The sequence below is a fragment of the Schistocerca piceifrons genome, chromosome 3 (assembly GCF_021461385.2).
Source record: "Schistocerca piceifrons isolate TAMUIC-IGC-003096 chromosome 3, iqSchPice1.1, whole genome shotgun sequence".
In the NCBI taxonomy this organism is placed as follows: domain Eukaryota; kingdom Metazoa; phylum Arthropoda; class Insecta; order Orthoptera; family Acrididae; genus Schistocerca; species Schistocerca piceifrons.
In genome coordinates this window covers 398,725,400-398,742,726 of record NC_060140.1, presented here as the reverse complement: position 1 = coordinate 398,742,726, position 17,327 = coordinate 398,725,400, and the positions used below count along the sequence as shown (strand labels likewise).

General features: G+C 40.1%; 1 protein-coding gene across 2 annotated transcripts in view; it reads right to left on the bottom strand.

The window, feature by feature from the left end:
- The window catches only part of LOC124788192 (POU domain, class 3, transcription factor 2), a 642,117-nt gene that overhangs the window by 477,280 nt on the left and 147,510 nt on the right, over positions 1-17,327 (bottom strand). For both annotated transcript variants that reach the window (XM_047255360.1, XM_047255361.1), the window contains exon 2: positions 12,022-12,194. In XM_047255360.1, coding sequence (XP_047111316.1) covers positions 12,022-12,171 — 150 coding nt within the window. In that variant the 5' untranslated portion in view covers positions 12,172-12,194. The remainder of the gene's footprint in view (positions 1-12,021; positions 12,195-17,327) is intronic.

Sequence of the window (17,327 nt, the reverse complement as noted above, 5' to 3'; positions counted from 1 at the left end):
ACTTGCATTTGATCATGATGAAGAACATTTTATTGAGTGCAAAATAACAACAATAGTTATTACTCAGTTTCCTTTAATTTACGTAAATGGTCACAGACTGTTTGATAACAGATTACCGGTTTCGGTCTTTAATGACCATCATCAGATCTGTTTCGTAAAAACAAAGTCCTAATGTACTGCAGCCATAGTGGCAGTACATTAGGACTTTGTTTTTACGACACAGATCTGATAATGGTCATTAAAGACCGAAACCGGTAATCTGTTATCAAACAGTCTATGACCATTGACGTAAATTAAAGGAAACTGATTACATATACGGGTCACTGTTTTTTCGCGACGATGACGCAGCTTGTGAAAATAGTTATTACGTATATTATTTTTATGTTAGTGCATATATACCGCACTTGCATCAAAAGTAATTATTTTGGGTAAATAAAAGCGCAGAAGTTACGCTATCGACAAATTTTTATTACTAATGCAATTTATATTATATAAGGATATAATACACAAAATGATCTAACACTGAATGATGTGCAGTTCAAGTTATGTTTTAAAAAGAGAAAGAGAGAGGGGGGGGGGGAGGGGAAGAAGCCATCGGCTCCCAGTTTCTTTTCCTACCAGTGCTACCAATACCACTGGTAATCCTGCCATTTACTACGTCATTTTTGTAGTGTACCAAAACTACCGAACCGTAGTTTTGGTAGAGCGCACCTCTAGGTACACTCGAAGATAGTGTAATAGGATCTCTACTGTTTTCAATACACATACACGGTCAGCAGTTCTATAAGGCTCTTCGCTGACGGTGCTACACGAAAGAGTCTTAGTTGGGCGATCGTAAGAAACGGTAGATGTACAAAATTTTCAAATGGTGTAACGAACGGCAGCTCTCTTAAAATGTGGATAAATGTACGGTAATGTCTATAAAAGAAAGAACCCATTAGTGTCTCTGTACTCTCACGTTCTCGCAGCACAATGATTGATCCGGGCGTGCAGCCGCATAAAATCTATTTCTTTCTCCTAATATTTCGGCCGTATACCTTCCTAGCATCTTCAACGGCTTCAGTGAGACGACAGACGAACACTACAGCATTCACTCCATCCTTTTCACCCGCGGAACGTGACGCTGTGCATGTGGCTATAAATTGATCGGCGGCAAATAAGAACGCATAAATTGAATCTGTGACTACGCGGTCGATCCGTGCTGGGATATCGATGTACCATTACGAGGTGCGCTGTGGCGACGTCCTTGCAAGGTTATTAAAGAAAGCGTTGGATTCCACGGTTTGTCCAAGCTGAAACCGCTATTAATTAAATTCTTCGCCAAATGAAATTCAGTCGCTTCTTTCAGCACGAGTTCCAAAAAGATGAAGTCGACGCTAGAATTGCGTTTTCTTATTGTCTACTGTGACCATTGTCGATGCAGTGCTCTACCATAGCCGAGTTTTTGGGCTGCAGAAAACAAGGTGCTCCTGCGGTGTTACGTGTTTCTTTCATAGTGTGTACGAGCCGTCTGTCTGATATACGGAATGCCACATTAATAGGGGAAATTGTAAACCCCAGTCAAGGTATCCTTGGCGGAACCCAAAGGTTTGGGTGAAGTGCGAAAAGCCACTTTTATTTTGTGTTTGGTCAGGCATTTTTATAGTTTTGACTGCAGGCTTCCAATACAGGACGGAAATTTCATGGATTTAAAATATCAAACAATGTCTTCTTCCTCTTTCCTTCTGTCGACGTTGATGTTTATTCGTAGCGCCACAACAGACACGTAAGCATGGAGTGACCACGTAGCTATAGACTCAGTTTATACTTACAACTTTTGTCGCCGATCGACGTCTCTGGCGTTTGTAAATACACAGCCGCATGCGCATTGGCACGTTCGCAAGTTTAAAAGGAAGAAGCGAGTGCTGGTGGTCTTCCGAAGTCAAAAGAGTGAATGTAACGTCAGTCTGTCGGCTACGCTAAAGATGGTCGAAATGTTAGGAGAAGGAAGAAAATTTATTCGGCTGCATGCCATAAACTGAATTGACAAGTAATATCCGATTGCAAGATTAGTGGTGTACATCTCGAGTACGTCCCATCGTGTAAGTATTTAGAGGTAATACTAAGAAGCAGTATGAAACTGGATGATCAGTATTATGGAAAGCGAATGGAAGATTTAGATTTGTTGAAAGGTTCTGGGGAAATGCTGTGCATCTGTATAGGAAATCGCATAGAAGACTTTAGTACGACTAATTCTAAAGAATTATTCCAGCGTTTGGAGTCCTTACAAAGGAGGCACGTCAACAGACATCGAACGAATTCAGAGATTCGATCTTAGATCTTAAGAGGCCGGTATACCTCATACGGCAGCGTCGCGGAAATGCTCTCTGTGCTTAAATGGAAATCCGCACAAGAGAGACGACGTAGTCCTAACGAAACGTTGATGTGTAAATTCAGAGAGGCTGTATTCTAAGAAGAATGTACGGGCATTACGTTGCGACTATCACCTCATTGTAGAGATTAGAGGGCGTACTCATTTTTCCCACGCTAAATACGCTAACGCACAGGGGAGGAAACCGATAATAAGTTACGATATACACTCTGCCATTTACTGTAGGTGGCTTTCAGAATATACAGGATGTTTATTTTTCCAATTTGAGACTCTGCCATTTACTGTAGGTGGCTTTCAGAATATACAGGATGTTTATTTTTCCAATTTGAGACAGCTAAATATCTCGAAAACGACGCATCGTAAGAAAAAATTTTCTAAATGACAAGTTAATATTAGTAAAGGGGACGCTGTCTGTGCTACAGCTGGTCACCTCCCAACCACCCCTCCTGCGTGGATGGGGTTAACTTCGTATTTCGAAAAGGTAACCACCCGTTTTCACTGCATATTCGGATTCTACACGTAAAAGTTCGTACGGTCTACTCCAACCAGTTTCCCATTCTTAGTAGATGGTGCTGTAATCGACAAATATCAAGTATGCCTGTTTTTGCTATTAAGAACCGAAGCATTTGATTCTAGATGTCATTTACGACGTAAATGTAAACCTTTGTGTTCTGACGGTTGATATTTATGTTCGAAATTTTATTCGTGATACAGAATACTTAATCGAGTATTGTAGCATTGAACCATGGAACATGGCAACACAAAGACCAAAAGACTATGGCAGTATGGTACAATTAACTTCCTTTGTATGGGTCGCACTATCTGTTTTCACAGAGAATATTTACGAATCTTAAGACGTCAGCCTTCATAGCACAAAACTTAAGTTTTCCTTGCAGAAGATTTGCTTCTTAAAGAAGTGGAAAGTTCGTACAGCGTCATTTCAAGGAAACCGGTTACTCACCTGTTTTTCCTTGCAACCTTTGTGTTTGATCGTCCGGGATGCATAACAAATATTTTCTTTACGTAAATAAGTTTGTTGAATCATTCAATAAACTAGTTATGAGAAAAAGACATGACATGTAATACACTCGTGAATGCATTGTGACAAATCTACACGGCAGTTGTTTTCGAAAGGAAATGCTCTATTTTATCAGTTGCAGGTTGCTGCATATTCTGTTTACAATCTGTCATAATCTCGTATACTTTATGACATTACCAGAAAGCCCTCAAAAGCGGCGATTCTTTAGGCTCTGAAACATCTTTTTATTTCCTTATTATTTCTGTAGTTGACTTCTTTTATTACAGAATTGATATTTTTGTTGTGTGATTTGTTTTGTTACAGTATTAAGAACGCTGCAAAATAAGATAAATGGGACATATGGAATACATAGAGAGAATAGAAGCTTTCGAAATGTGGTGCTACAGAAGAATGCTGAAGATTAGATGGGTAGATCACATAACTAATGAGGAGGTATTGAATAGAATTGGGAAAAAGAGGAGTTTGTGGCACAACTTGACAAGAGGAAGGGACCGGTTGGTAGGACATGTTCTGAGGCATCAAGGGATCACAAATTTAGCATTGGAGGGCAGCGTGGAGGGTAAAAATCGTAGGGGGAGACCAAGAGATGAATACACTAAGCAGATTCAGAATGATGTAGGTTGCAGTAAGTACTGGGAGATGAAGAAGCTTGCACAGGATAGAGTAGCATGGAGAGCTGCATCGAACCAGTCTCAGGACTGAAGAACACAACAACAAAACTGAATACTTTCAGTCAATAGGTAAAGAAAACTTAACATCAAAACTCAAATTTGTCTGGACATTTAATTGGCAAATTTGCAAGCGCTTGCTTAAAGATCACTGCTCGAATTAGTCGTATTTGTAAATTTTGCTATGTAATTTATGGTATTTCTGCTCAAGAAATCGGAATACTTTTAGTCAATAGGTAAAGAAACTGAACATCGTAATTCAAATTTGTCTGAAAATGTAATTGGAAGATTTGCAAGCGCTTGCTCAAAAATCACTAAGACACTCATTGCAAGTGCGGTTATTGAGAAATATGTATTTCAAAGAAAACTAAATATACGTGGAATCTATAAGACACCAACATTTGTTCCTCTATTAGAAAAATTACTTCAAATCACATATCGTTGAGTTTTTGATAATATATGAAGGCTTGACATGACGCCAAGTTGAAATATACCCGCAATAATTGACTATTATTCTAATTTTGCGTGCAGGGTAATTCCTTAACAGTATCGTGAGAAATTTATGAATTACTAGCGAAAATTTCGAGAGAAGCTGGTCCTTTAATGCCAACTGCATACTTAACTGTAAGTAATGGAATGACAAAAATGTTATAAATGCAAAGCAAAATTCGAAGCAGAGAGGTCAGTATGACTGCAAGGAAGAATCAGTTATGGACTCAATACTAGGCGGGTGACGTAATTTAACCTAGAATCCCACTATACCATCTACGTACACCACTAGGGGTGCTAGAATATTCTAATTACAGCACCGAGAAATTGAAACAGATTACGTTTTTACACGTTTTTACAGTTACCTTGTAACAGGAACGTCATTTAAATTATGCACAGTTAAACGGTCAAAGCAATTAATAAGATTCGTGCGGACGCCGCTCCTGTCGTAGAAGCATCGCGAAATTATCAGATCAAAGAAAAAAATCTACATTTATCCCGAAGTTGTCCAAAAACTTGACATTTGTAATGCAAATCTTTATAAAAGCTCATGCTATAATCTGATTACTTGGAACAAGTCACAACAACACGAAGAAAATGCAAAGAGGAACTACAAGTGCACAAACCTATGCAGCATCAACTATGCGTAACTATGAAGTATGTGATACGGACTGAGATTGTTGTTACCATGCCATAAATTGAAAAAATGATATCCAGAAAACTCATGGTCGCTGACCACACATTATTTCTGGGAGGACACGGTTTCATATATCCGCAGTGCTCTGATGTCCGATCAGGATGATGAAGCAACTTAAAGAGGGGGACAGATATAAAAAATTTTGTGCAGCTGTTAAAGTCTGTGGCATGAACATTTCTCGGATTCAAAAACTTACAACTGCTCGCCGGATATTGATAAACAGTGCGTTATCATATTTTTTCAGAACACGTCAAAGTTCCCGTACGTTTTTTATCAGGAGCTCAAGTAACATTATATTTTCGCTATAAATATACTGCATGAGTATACACGCGCTATGTTTGTCACATCGAAAAATAAACTGAGTGAGATGCATGTCTGCTTTGGTCGCCATACTTATTTTGCAGTTGGTGTTCCACTGAAGTCGCCTTTCCACGAACATAAACAGAGCTGAAAAGTAGATAAGTGCGCCCATTTCCACCATCACATAGTAAGATTTACATGATGAAGGCTTTATACTGCTCGATTAAAGTTGTCTCTTGACATTGTTGATTTACAGATGGATATTTTTATGATATGAGTATAAATTCACCCTATTTTCTCTCTATGTCGTCTGAAAATACAAAAGAAGAGCAGGTAGCTAATATGCCATGCGAGGTGTGCTTAACAGAGATGCATTTGATTCTAAAGGAATTTAAATTGCATCAAGAAGAATTATGAGAAGGTGTGTGGTTTTTCAGACATAGTTCCACTACGAGTTCATGAAATGTATCTGTAATAAAGGATTACTTTTAAACGTGCTGTGACATAGTGTCTTCTTGAAAATGCTGTTTCTCTATACGAATAATATTTTTTTAAAAAGGATAAATTAGCGAACAAAATTTTGTTTGTTTGTAAGAGGCCAAGTATCTCATACAGCGCTGCAAGTCCCACGCTTACTTTATTTATATATCATAGAAACAGGTTTTAATATTTTATGATGATTTTTGTTTTTAATATATCGGATGTTTAGCGTGCACCGCATAGAACTGAAGAAAAATTGTGCAGCAATTACACTGGGACGAGTAGCGTATCAACCCCGAAGGAAGATTAGTTACATAATTACTGTAATTATTGTGTGGAGAATTTAAAATACAAGAAACTAATAATTAAACGTCTTCAAATACACTCCTGGAAATGGAAAAAAGAACACATTGACACCGGTGTGTCAGACCCACCATACTTGCTCCGGACACTGCGAGAGGGCTGTACAAGCAATGATCACACGCACGGCACAGCGGACACACCAGGAACCGCGGTGTTGGCCGTCGAATGGCGCTAGCTGCGCAGCATTTGTGCACCGCCGCCGTCAGTGTCAGCCAGTTTGCCGTGGCATACGGAGCTCCATCGCAGTCTTTAACACTGGTAGCATGCCGCGACAGCGTGGACGTGAACCGTATGTGCAGTTGACGGACTTTGAGCGAGGGCGTATAGTGGGCATGCGGGAGGCCGGGTGGACGTACCGCCGAATTGCTCAACACGTGGGGCGTGAGGTCTCCACAGTACATCGATGTTGTCGCCAGTGGTCGGCGGAAGGTGCACGTGCCCGTCGACCTGGGACCGGACCGCAGCGACGCACGGATGCACGCCAAGACCGTAGGATCCTACGCAGTGCCGTAGGGGACCGCACCGCCACTTCCCAGCAAATTAGGGACACTGTTGCTCCTGGGGTATCGGCGAGGACCATTCGCAACCGTCTCCATGAAGCTGGGCTGCGGTCCCGCACACCGTTAGGCCGTCTTCCGCTCACGCCCCAACATCGTGCAGCCCGCCTCCAGTGGTATTGCGACAGGCGTGAATGGAGGGACGAATGGAGACGTGTCGTCTTCAGCGATGAGAGTCGCTTCTGCCTTGGTGCCAATGATGGTCGTATGCGTGTTTGGCGCCGTGCAGGTGAGCGCCACAATCAGGACTGCATACGACCGAGGCACACAGGGCCAACACCCGGCATCATGGTGTGGGGAGCGATCTCCTACACTGGCCGTACACCACTGGTGATCGTCGAGGGGACACTGAATAGTGCACGGTACATCCAAACCGTCATCGAACCCATCGTTCTACCATTCCTAGACCGGCAAGGGAACTTGCTGTTCCAACAGGACAATGCACGTCCGCATGTATCCCGTGCCACCCAACGTGCTCTAGAAGGTGTAAGTCAACTACCCTGGCCAGCAAGATCTCCGGATCTGTCCCCCATTGAGCATGTTTGGGACTGGATGAAGCGTCGTCTCACGCGGTCTGCACGTCCAGCACGAACGCTGGTCCAACTGAGGCGCCAGGTGGAAATGGCATGGCAAGCCGTTCCACAGGACTACATCCAGCATCTCTACGATCGTCTCCATGGGAGAATAGCAGCCTGCATTGCTGCGAAAGGTGGATACACACTGTACTAGTGCCGACATTGTGCATGCTCTGTTGCCTGTGTCTATGTGCCTGTGGTTCTGTCAGTGTGATCATGTGATGTATCTGACCCCAGGAATGTGTCAATAAAGTTTCCCCTTCCTGGGACAATGAATTCACGGTGTTCTTATTTCAATTTCCAGGAGTGTATATTTATAGTTGATTCTAGAGGTAGATTTCTGTTTTAAATACGATTATAAAGCATAATTAAAAAGCACAGCCACTAAACAACCAGCACCGAGCCTCAGGGAAAATTGTAGCGTTGTCTGCAAATTTATCTGTAACATAAAGTTTGTAGCGCAACTTAACTTCCACTCTTAAATGGATTCTACGTGACGGGAAACAAATGTTTATATTGTCTTATATGTCAGCGAAGCGATGTCTTACTAAATCAAAGCCTAAACATGAAACAGAACTTAAGCATGAAATTACTTCAGCATTAAAACAATCGAAGTGGCTGAGGATTTTCATTAATTCAGTGATGGTGTTGATATATCCTGGAACCACAATAGTTTGAACAGATTACATGCTATAAAATATGGTACAATTTATGGCGGTACGAACCACTTTTTTAAGTAATATTCTGGAGGTATTCTTGCTTCTCAAACATTTGTCATAGGCAATGCAGAACATTGTTCGACAAATAAATTAAAATAGTCCCAACCGTCCGGCTCCGACCGAGACTTCCATCGTGTGAACCAGAGCTGGAAGCCCCTTCCAAATATACCCACTTGGGTACCTATTTGCCTTATTACCGGCTTGCTGGAATTTGGTTGAAAGAATAACGTTCTACAACAGTCCGCCAAGCCCTCATTGGTCAGGAATGAAAGATGCGATTAGTAAGATGTCTCGGTAGTTTTTCCGACAAAACTACCGAGCCGGAGCCAATTTCAATAAAATTCTTCTAGATTTATTACACTACGATCTTGTACCGCCCTCCAGCAGTGTAATATTTTTCCACACCCTGTTTAATTTGTCGATTAATTGCACTGTTTTAGTGGATAAGTCGGGCATAATAATGCTGGAATTTTACTAGTGCTGTTCAGTTTGAAAAAGTGCCTTCTGACAACAGGTATGCACTTCAGTTTGTCATTGTTTTGTGCAGCCCATATAACTTACCAACTATATATTTTATTACACATCACTCCTCAAATTTTGGTCATTATCACAGCTTACGCTGTAATTTTTTAATCACAGCTTGTGTATAATTCCGGTCACGAAAACTGACAACGGCTGGGAGAGTGGTGTACTGACCACATGCCCCTGTGTATCTGCATCCGGTAATGCCCAAGGTGTGAGGGTGACACGCCGGCCGGTCGGTACCTTTGGGCCTTAAGGACCTGTTCGGACGATGTTTTTTCGTCTATAGTTATACGATTTTTAGACGTAGCTGATGGATAAACATTTTTTACGGTTGTTCATTCTTCACAATAAACACAGTTTTCTATTGTCAGATTTACTTTGATGTGTATCTCTCGTATTTGCCACAGAGTGGCACTGTAAATTTCTGATGCTTCTTAGGCATAGTTCTATCCTACAGCTGTTCCCCTTAGAACTGTTTGTTGCTTGAATTTGTGTTGTGTTATTGGACGTGCAGACTACTTTCTGTACTTGTTTAAGTGCGATTTCTGAGCTGATTCTTTTACTTTCATAAAGGGGAAATCTCAAAGCAGCTTATAAAACAAAAAAGACTGCTTTCATCGAAACAGACATAGTAATTTTCAGGGAATGCTAACAATCGTATCAACACACCAAGTTCTTAGATAAAAAAAATGAAAATCTGCTTCAGCAGTACGGAATCTACAGGAAATACGGTTTGTAATACAAATTTGTTTTTGTTTTTTAAGCAAATAAAATGTGTGGGTGGATTGACTCAAAATGCTAATTGCATTCAAAATTGTGAGATATGTCCAAATACTGTTGTTTCGGGAGAAGAATAGTCTATATAGGGACTTGTGACGTTATAATTACTTCTAATGATGGAATGGATGGCAGATTAAAGTTTATTGAGAAACTTAAAATACTTTAGGGGCAAAATACGATACAATGATTGAAGAGTGATGACGTGCATAGAATAAACTCTTCCCAAAAACACTTCCCAAAAAAGGTAGAATGGTCTACCAAGGGCGCAAGAAAAGCAGGAGGAGGGTGGGACTACGAAGTGGAGCAAGGAAGGGAGAAGAGCAAGAAGTACGGTAATAAACTCAGCAGTTTTGGTTCACAGGAGTCATTCTCAGGTACATAGAGATGTTTTTCCCAGTTCACATTATTACAAAATAATTACCCAGGTAACTTTTTGTCTAATGCATGAATCAGCTTACTATTTTCGGAGAATACTTCACTTATGAAGGTATACGACATACAGTAGAATTTCTGGTGGAGATTGAAAACTTTGTGAGTTATAAATTTTTACTGGCCGTAAAAATGGCACAAAATGTGGTTCATCTAGTATAAAACAATATATTTAGTATAAAACAGTTTCTACAGGATCTATGTTTTATAGCTATAAAATCCAGTTTGAACAAAAGCAAAATGTTTATTGCTTGTTGAGTTGTCAAAAACATAATGAAAATTCAACATTGTTGCAAGGTTAGATTTTAATCGTTAATTAAGACTTTTGCACACTGGTTATTCATCATTGCGTCTGTCCGTCTCGTGCCTGAATGCATATTGCATGGAATTATCTCGTTGTTGTTGTTGTTGTTGTTGTTGTTGTTGTTGTTCACGGAAATCCTGGATGGCGAGTTTCGTCGGAGAAGAGGTTATAGTCAGGAGTGCTCCAGGGACGTGTGGACTGCTCTTGTTCTATATACACTTAAACCGTCTTACCGATAGGGTTTGCAGCATTCTGCGACTGTTAGCTGATGACAGTGTATTGTTCGGGAAGCGTCGCCCTTGAGTGCTGTAGATAGATACAAGATGACATGGGTAGAATTTGTATTTGGTGTGATGAATGGCAGCTTGCTCCAGATATGGGAAAGTCTAAGTTAATGCAGATGAATAGTAAAAACAAGGCAGTATTATTGGTGTGAGACTTGACACGTCGATTGAATATACATGCACATATGGGACGCGCACATAAGTAAGGTCCGTTGTAGAGAAGGGGAATGGTCGATTCACCTGCGAAGAAGCTCGAGTGTTTGGGATCCTTAACAGGTCAGATTAAAGGAAAACATCGTAACAGTTCAGAGGCATAATGCTGCTGGTAAGTACAGTCAACACGCGAGTGTTACAAAAATGCTTGAAAACTCAAAGGCGTATCCCTGGAGGGAAGAAGACGTTCTTTTCGCGAAACGCTGTTGAGAAAGTTTGGAGAACCGGTATTTGCGACAGGCTGCAGAACGATTCTACTGCCTCCAACACTCATGGGTTAGGCCTTAGGCCTATTTTGACTGACCGACTACTGCTTACAAGGCAGTACGAGGAGAGATGTATGATTGTGGGACATGTAATCCGCATGTTCGACAAGCCATCCAGCCGTTATTACTGCTTCTGTTTCTTTACTGAAACAGCTCCTCATTTGGCCTCACAACGCTGAGTTACAGATATCTTATCCATAGGAAAAGGTACCGGTAATCGAATACCGATCACTCCGTATCGAAGGCACTGACGCTAATCGTTTTTTAAGTTCCTCTTTTCTTTCTTATTTTTCAATAGCCTTGGTTAATCATTTCACGAACAAAGAAGTTCGCTCTTACTTCTAGGCGTAAAATACATCAGTTTTCCTTAGATTTGCCACAACTGAAAGTCCTTGCATTTGAAAAAACATAGCTTTTCTTCTGACGCTAAGCGAAAATGTTTTATCCTCATCATTAGTTGCTATAGACGAAAGTAGTTTTATATTGTTTCTTGCGTAAACCAACGTAAAAACTTGGTGAATTTTTAAGGTTTTCTGCATTTACTTTCATGTTAAAGAAAAACAATAATCATAATTAAGTTGCTATTATGCGAAATCTAAGATTTTATAGTTCAATAGTTACATTTACCTATGTATTGTTTGAACGTAATAAACATTCAGAAAGCAAAAAAGAATGCAATTTTCTAATGTGTTTCTTTTCCACTGTCCTAATCACTTGGTGTTTGCAAACTTATGTCGGGTAGTGTAGATGCCGTCCTCTACATTTCTGTTTATGATGTAGTTCATGAAATTTCCTAGGATCCACATCAGATTTGTTTTTCGTTTTTGGGTAATACTCTGAGTCAGGCCAGAGAAATAGCTCGGTGTTGTAATTGGTTTCTGAGCTTCTTGTAAGTATCACTTGTCTCTTCCTGAGTCCCCGTTCGTCTGCGGGAAGTCTATAATGAATGTAGTACATCTTACCTCGGTCTTGACGACGACGGGCGCGTCTGGATCGCGCTTGATGGGGACGGGGGCGATGGGGGCGGCGGCGGGTGCGGGTGCGGGGGCGGCGGCCAGCATGGCGTCGCCGCTGTCCTCCTCGGGCCCGTGGCCGGCGCCGCCCTCAGCCATGTCGGCCTCGCATCCCGACTCGTCTGAAACACCCAGCAAGCCTACGTCACACGCTGCCGTCCCTCACGTCATATCAACCAAATAGTTCCTACAGTTTCTACTGAGAAGTAGAACTACGGTACATGGGAGTGTGCTCTTAAGGAAGCCCATGCATTAAAATATGTAGGTTTTCTAGTTTAATACAATTCCTCCGTTGGAGGACTATTTGGCAGAAAGTAATAATAAATAGACGATAAAATAAACACAACTGTACGGGAAGGTGGTGACCTTTCACTAATTCTTTTTTAGTTGTGTTCTACGGAAAAATTTACAATTTTGAAAACCTGAACGAAAATACAGGGTTTCAACAATAAGGCTGGAAAGAAGAAGCAAAGATATGAAAAACCACTCCACAGGAAGAATATTTCATACAGAAGATGATAAACAAAAATGAAAATATTCTCATTGGCCAAAACAGTAACAACAGAAGACCAATATTCAAATTAATTCACAGTCTAACATGAAAATATATTTTAACCATTAAAACAAACAAATAATAAATAAGTAAATAACAATTTACACACAAACAACCACACAAAATAGTCCCCCACCATCCACCCTTCCTTCATACCCAACCCAACACCCCACTTCACTCTCCCTGGATCCGTCAATTAGTTCCTATGATCCCTCAGTCAGCTCTATATCGTGAGACCCAGGGCAGTGCAAACACATGCACTTTTCTGCAGTATAAGTTATGTGCAGCGAAGTATTTACTGGAAGAAACCTATACCATGCACATTTTGCACATATAGAAAACAAACTGGTGTATGAACAGGTCATAAAAATGAATTTAAGTAAAAAACGCAAACAAAACAGAAAAAGCTAGATCCAAACAAACTGCAAAGAATAATTACAAATCTCACAACAAAATACGCGTAATTAACTAACTATATATGCGGTGTATAGCCGCTGAATATGCCTAACATGAATAGTGGAAACATGTATGGCACTCAAGAAAAAGTTTCAGTCGTAAAAGACGGAAATTTTCTTATCCCTATGACGGAACATAATTGGAGTTACTATCAGCAACCGAGGGGAAATGGGTGCAAATATTAACAAGTAATATTGGAATAAACTGTCTTGCATTTGCTGATGACTTTGCTACAGTTTCTGAAAATGTGACATCGGCTGTAATACAAATTCATCACTTAGAAGGAATAGTCGGTAAGACCAGCTTAAGAATTTCTGCCGAAAAATATTAAATTTTTAACAATCATTAAAACAAAATAGATATTAGACAAACAGGTAAGGATAAAAAGTTTAAATGTCTCGGGGTGATAATCCAAGGAAATCTTTTGGAAAAAAATGCTGTAGAAGAAAGTATCCATAAACTAGAAACGGAGTTCAGTGTAACTAAAGACTTTTACAGTAAAAAAACGCCTATCGAAAAATGCAAAAAATAATGCATTACAATACAGTACTGAAGCCAGAATATCCAAGCAAGCGAATGTCTAGGGTTAAATTATAATTTAGATAAATTAGAAATGCAAGAAAGGTGGATTATTAGAATATTAGGCTGAAAAAATTATGAAAGGCTGGTATTACGGAATATCCCTGAAATTTATCGAAAAACAGAAGATGTATAAAAAGTACTGAGAAATAGAAGACTAATATCTTTGGAACAGTTGTATCGAGTTCAAGACTGTAGATTAACCAAAAGTATCTTCAAATAGTTATGGAATAAAAAGTCAACAGAAAGCTGAATGCATGTAGTAAAAAAAGCGTTTAGAGAAAAAAAATGATATAAAAGCTGAAGAAACAACCGACACAGAAGTTTTTAGGAAAATATGTTGAACGCGGAAGGGCTTAGGAGAATGAAAAGCACTCGTTGATATGGTAAGAAGACAGGAAGAAAAAAAACATAGCGAACAGATGAAAGAATACTGATAGAAACGGAGAACGAATAAAGTTTTGAAATTGGGGTTGGGTTGTTTGGGGGAGGGGACCAGACAGCGAGGTCATCGGTCTCATAGGATTAGGGAAGGACGGGGATGGAAGTCGGCCGTGCCGTCTCAAAGGAACCATCCTGGCATTTGCCTGGAGTGATTTAGGGAAATCACGGAAAACTTAAATCAGGATGGCCGGACACGGGATTGAACCGTCGCCCTCCCGAGTGCGAGTCCAGTGTGCTAGCCACTGCGTTGAAATTGGCACTTGGTCTTTAGTCGGAAGGAAAAATTTACAAGGTGATAATAACCGCACCATCGCGCCCAGAGGGACACGCCACGCTTGCAAAATATTTGTAATTTTTTAAACAGTTTTCGGTAGGTGAGTGCACTGTATAAAAAACATGTAACGAAATGTCGCTGGTGCGAATCTCACTAGTAGTAACATCAATTTTACCTTTATTTGAGTTCCGTATGACCGATTGACAAACCATATCGTTAGTAAAATTAATGAACTGAGAGGATAAGCAGCATGGTTTGCACAAACGCTTATGGCCTAAAGTAAGCAAACGTCATATAATGAACATACATAACAGGAATTTATTTAGGAAGAAAATTCAGAAAATGATCTTCAGGGACAAACAAGAAAGATAAACAAAACAGCCCTATAACATTGAACACTTCAGGAAGGAAAGAACATTATAAGTGAAACGATTGTGGGCGTGGGGGATGACGAATGCACTCGGCAACAACTGAAATACTGATTTAATGTAGTGTGCAAAAGATGAACAGATAAAAATAAAAATAAATGAATAAATTCCACATTTACCAAGAAACAGAAACGCTAACTAACAAATATAGAAACATAATTTTGCAAGAAAATAACATCTTTTTTATTTTTAATTGCTAACTGCACGAAAATGTCAGTGTTCACAATAAGATTAAAATTTTCTGCAAAAATGCTGAATGTCGTACAGTAAATGCAATACCTTTTTATCTCCAGAGACTGATCAGTATTACTGATTTACATATCATCTGTTATTGTAAGAACTGAGCATTTCGAACGTAATAACTGTAAAATTTTTTCCTCTTTTATTCTTGTTTATAGGAGGAGACTTTAAAGAATAGCTTACACGCTATAAAGGCAGGCCAAGTAACTTTTACTGAGTTCTGCGAAGCACTTGAAAATCACATTGATACACGACACTATGTTTCAACACTGTTACCAAGTCAGTAACAACAACGATCGAAATGTTCTACCAATCGTTCAGTTCCTCGAGGACAGTAGTCACAGAGCCATTCTAGATTTCCTATGTGAGCATCCTCATCGTAGCAAAAATACTATTTTTATAATTATACAACTTCCCAACATATATTATGAAGATGGCACTCCCTTCGCAACTTCTACACCTACAATTACATCTATAGTACGAAAGTAACCTCACTAACAAGAGGACCACACGGCAATCGGATTTTTGAAATTTTATGTATTTTTGGTACGTGAAATTCGGAACTCAAACATTAGTTCCCAAAAATAGTTCGATGCAACTCTCAAAAATTCTCGAGAAAATCGACTTCTAAGTTTTCCTACCAACTTTAATTTGCTAAGAAAGCAAAGTCATTTTTCTCGACAGATCGTGTGGCAGAATGCTCGCCTACCACGTATCTGCCACGGGCACGATTCCCAGACCTGTCACAATTTTAAACAAAAGAAGCGTAAAATACACAAAGTGGAAAATAATTTAATTTGTAAGTTTTTTAATTAAAACAATTTTTTACAAAAAACAGTAATTAATAATTTATATTTTTTAATTTAAACTGGAATTCATGTGCGATATGTAATTAGAAATAAGAATACCTACTTTTTCATAAAAATAGTAATTAGATATCTGAAATTAGTACATATTTGATGAAGTCAATTCTTGAACGACTTAGGTATTCGAACTGAACGAAAAAAAACCCAAGAATAATGACCGGATCGAGACTCGAACCAGCGATAACAGTCATGAACGCTAGATGTATTTTAAAGTTCACGGAATTGGTACAAGAACGTGTGCCTCTGTTTTAATGATTCCCAGCTGCGCCGCTTAGCGACATACTGTCGCCGACGCGAGCCTGTGTTCTGTGGCCCCGTGTGGTGACTCCCCTTGTGCCGATGCCGAGGTGATGGTCAGAGCGGCCGTGGGTGGAGTTGGTTATGAGCCTACGAACAGGAAGGACCTGGGTTGATTAAATGATTAAACTCGACGCGGGAGTTGGCAGTATTGAGTTCTGAATGTCACTGTCGAGTGTTACTGTTTCGTACACTCGTATGTAGTGGGGCGGAACAGTGGCGTGATTATTTAAGACGGCACTTGCAGCAGACAGTTGGTTTTTCAGCTGCCCCGGAATGCGGATCAGCGTCCGACGCTGCAAATATTCGAAAACAAGCTTCTCAACGAAACCTTGGCGCAACTATCTGGGAATACTCGAATTGCCAGGAGGGAACGTGTTGTGGGCAGATGCTCTCTAGTCAACAACAAACAGAACGCAAGCGGTACTTTTTCACTGTTATCTACTGTGTACACCATAATTATAGACTGTGTTTCAGAGGGGACAGCTCCCCATTGCTTGTGGACTTTGAATTGCCACTGTGCTCGTTTCTGGATTGCTGATGTTCTGGCCTGGGCAATGAAATAGATCGCATAGACGCCGGCGCCATTATGATTTGGTTATGGTCATTACGGGCCCAACTAGGTCGACATTGGGGTCTATGCTGATGGAGCATGCTACTGTGGATGTGGTGCATGAATAGGACATGGCCCACGTGTAAGCAGTTGTCTATTGGCCGAGTGTAGCCTGCTGCTTCCGGTATTAAACTTATCACATATTCTGAACCACAGGGGTGCTCAGGAAGTGTCACCTCAGTCTTCAGTCTTTAATTTAAACAAGCACTTGTCACGACTGAGTGTGTATGTGTTGTATAGTATACAGTCTCTTGGGGGTTCGAAAGTTAAGTGGAGTTTCAGACGCTAGTTATATTACGTAGTTTTAAACTGTCTTCCTTCTCTGTGCAAATTAAACTTTAAATTATGAGCTAGGAAGTTGTTGTTGAAAGCCATGTTGTCCTGCACGTGCTAATCACTTTTTGAAGTATTATTTGATTGTGCACTAGCGTGCTGACTTTCCTTAAAATATGAAATACATTGATTATGTGGGTAGAAGGAATTTTATTATCACATTTGTGAAGGC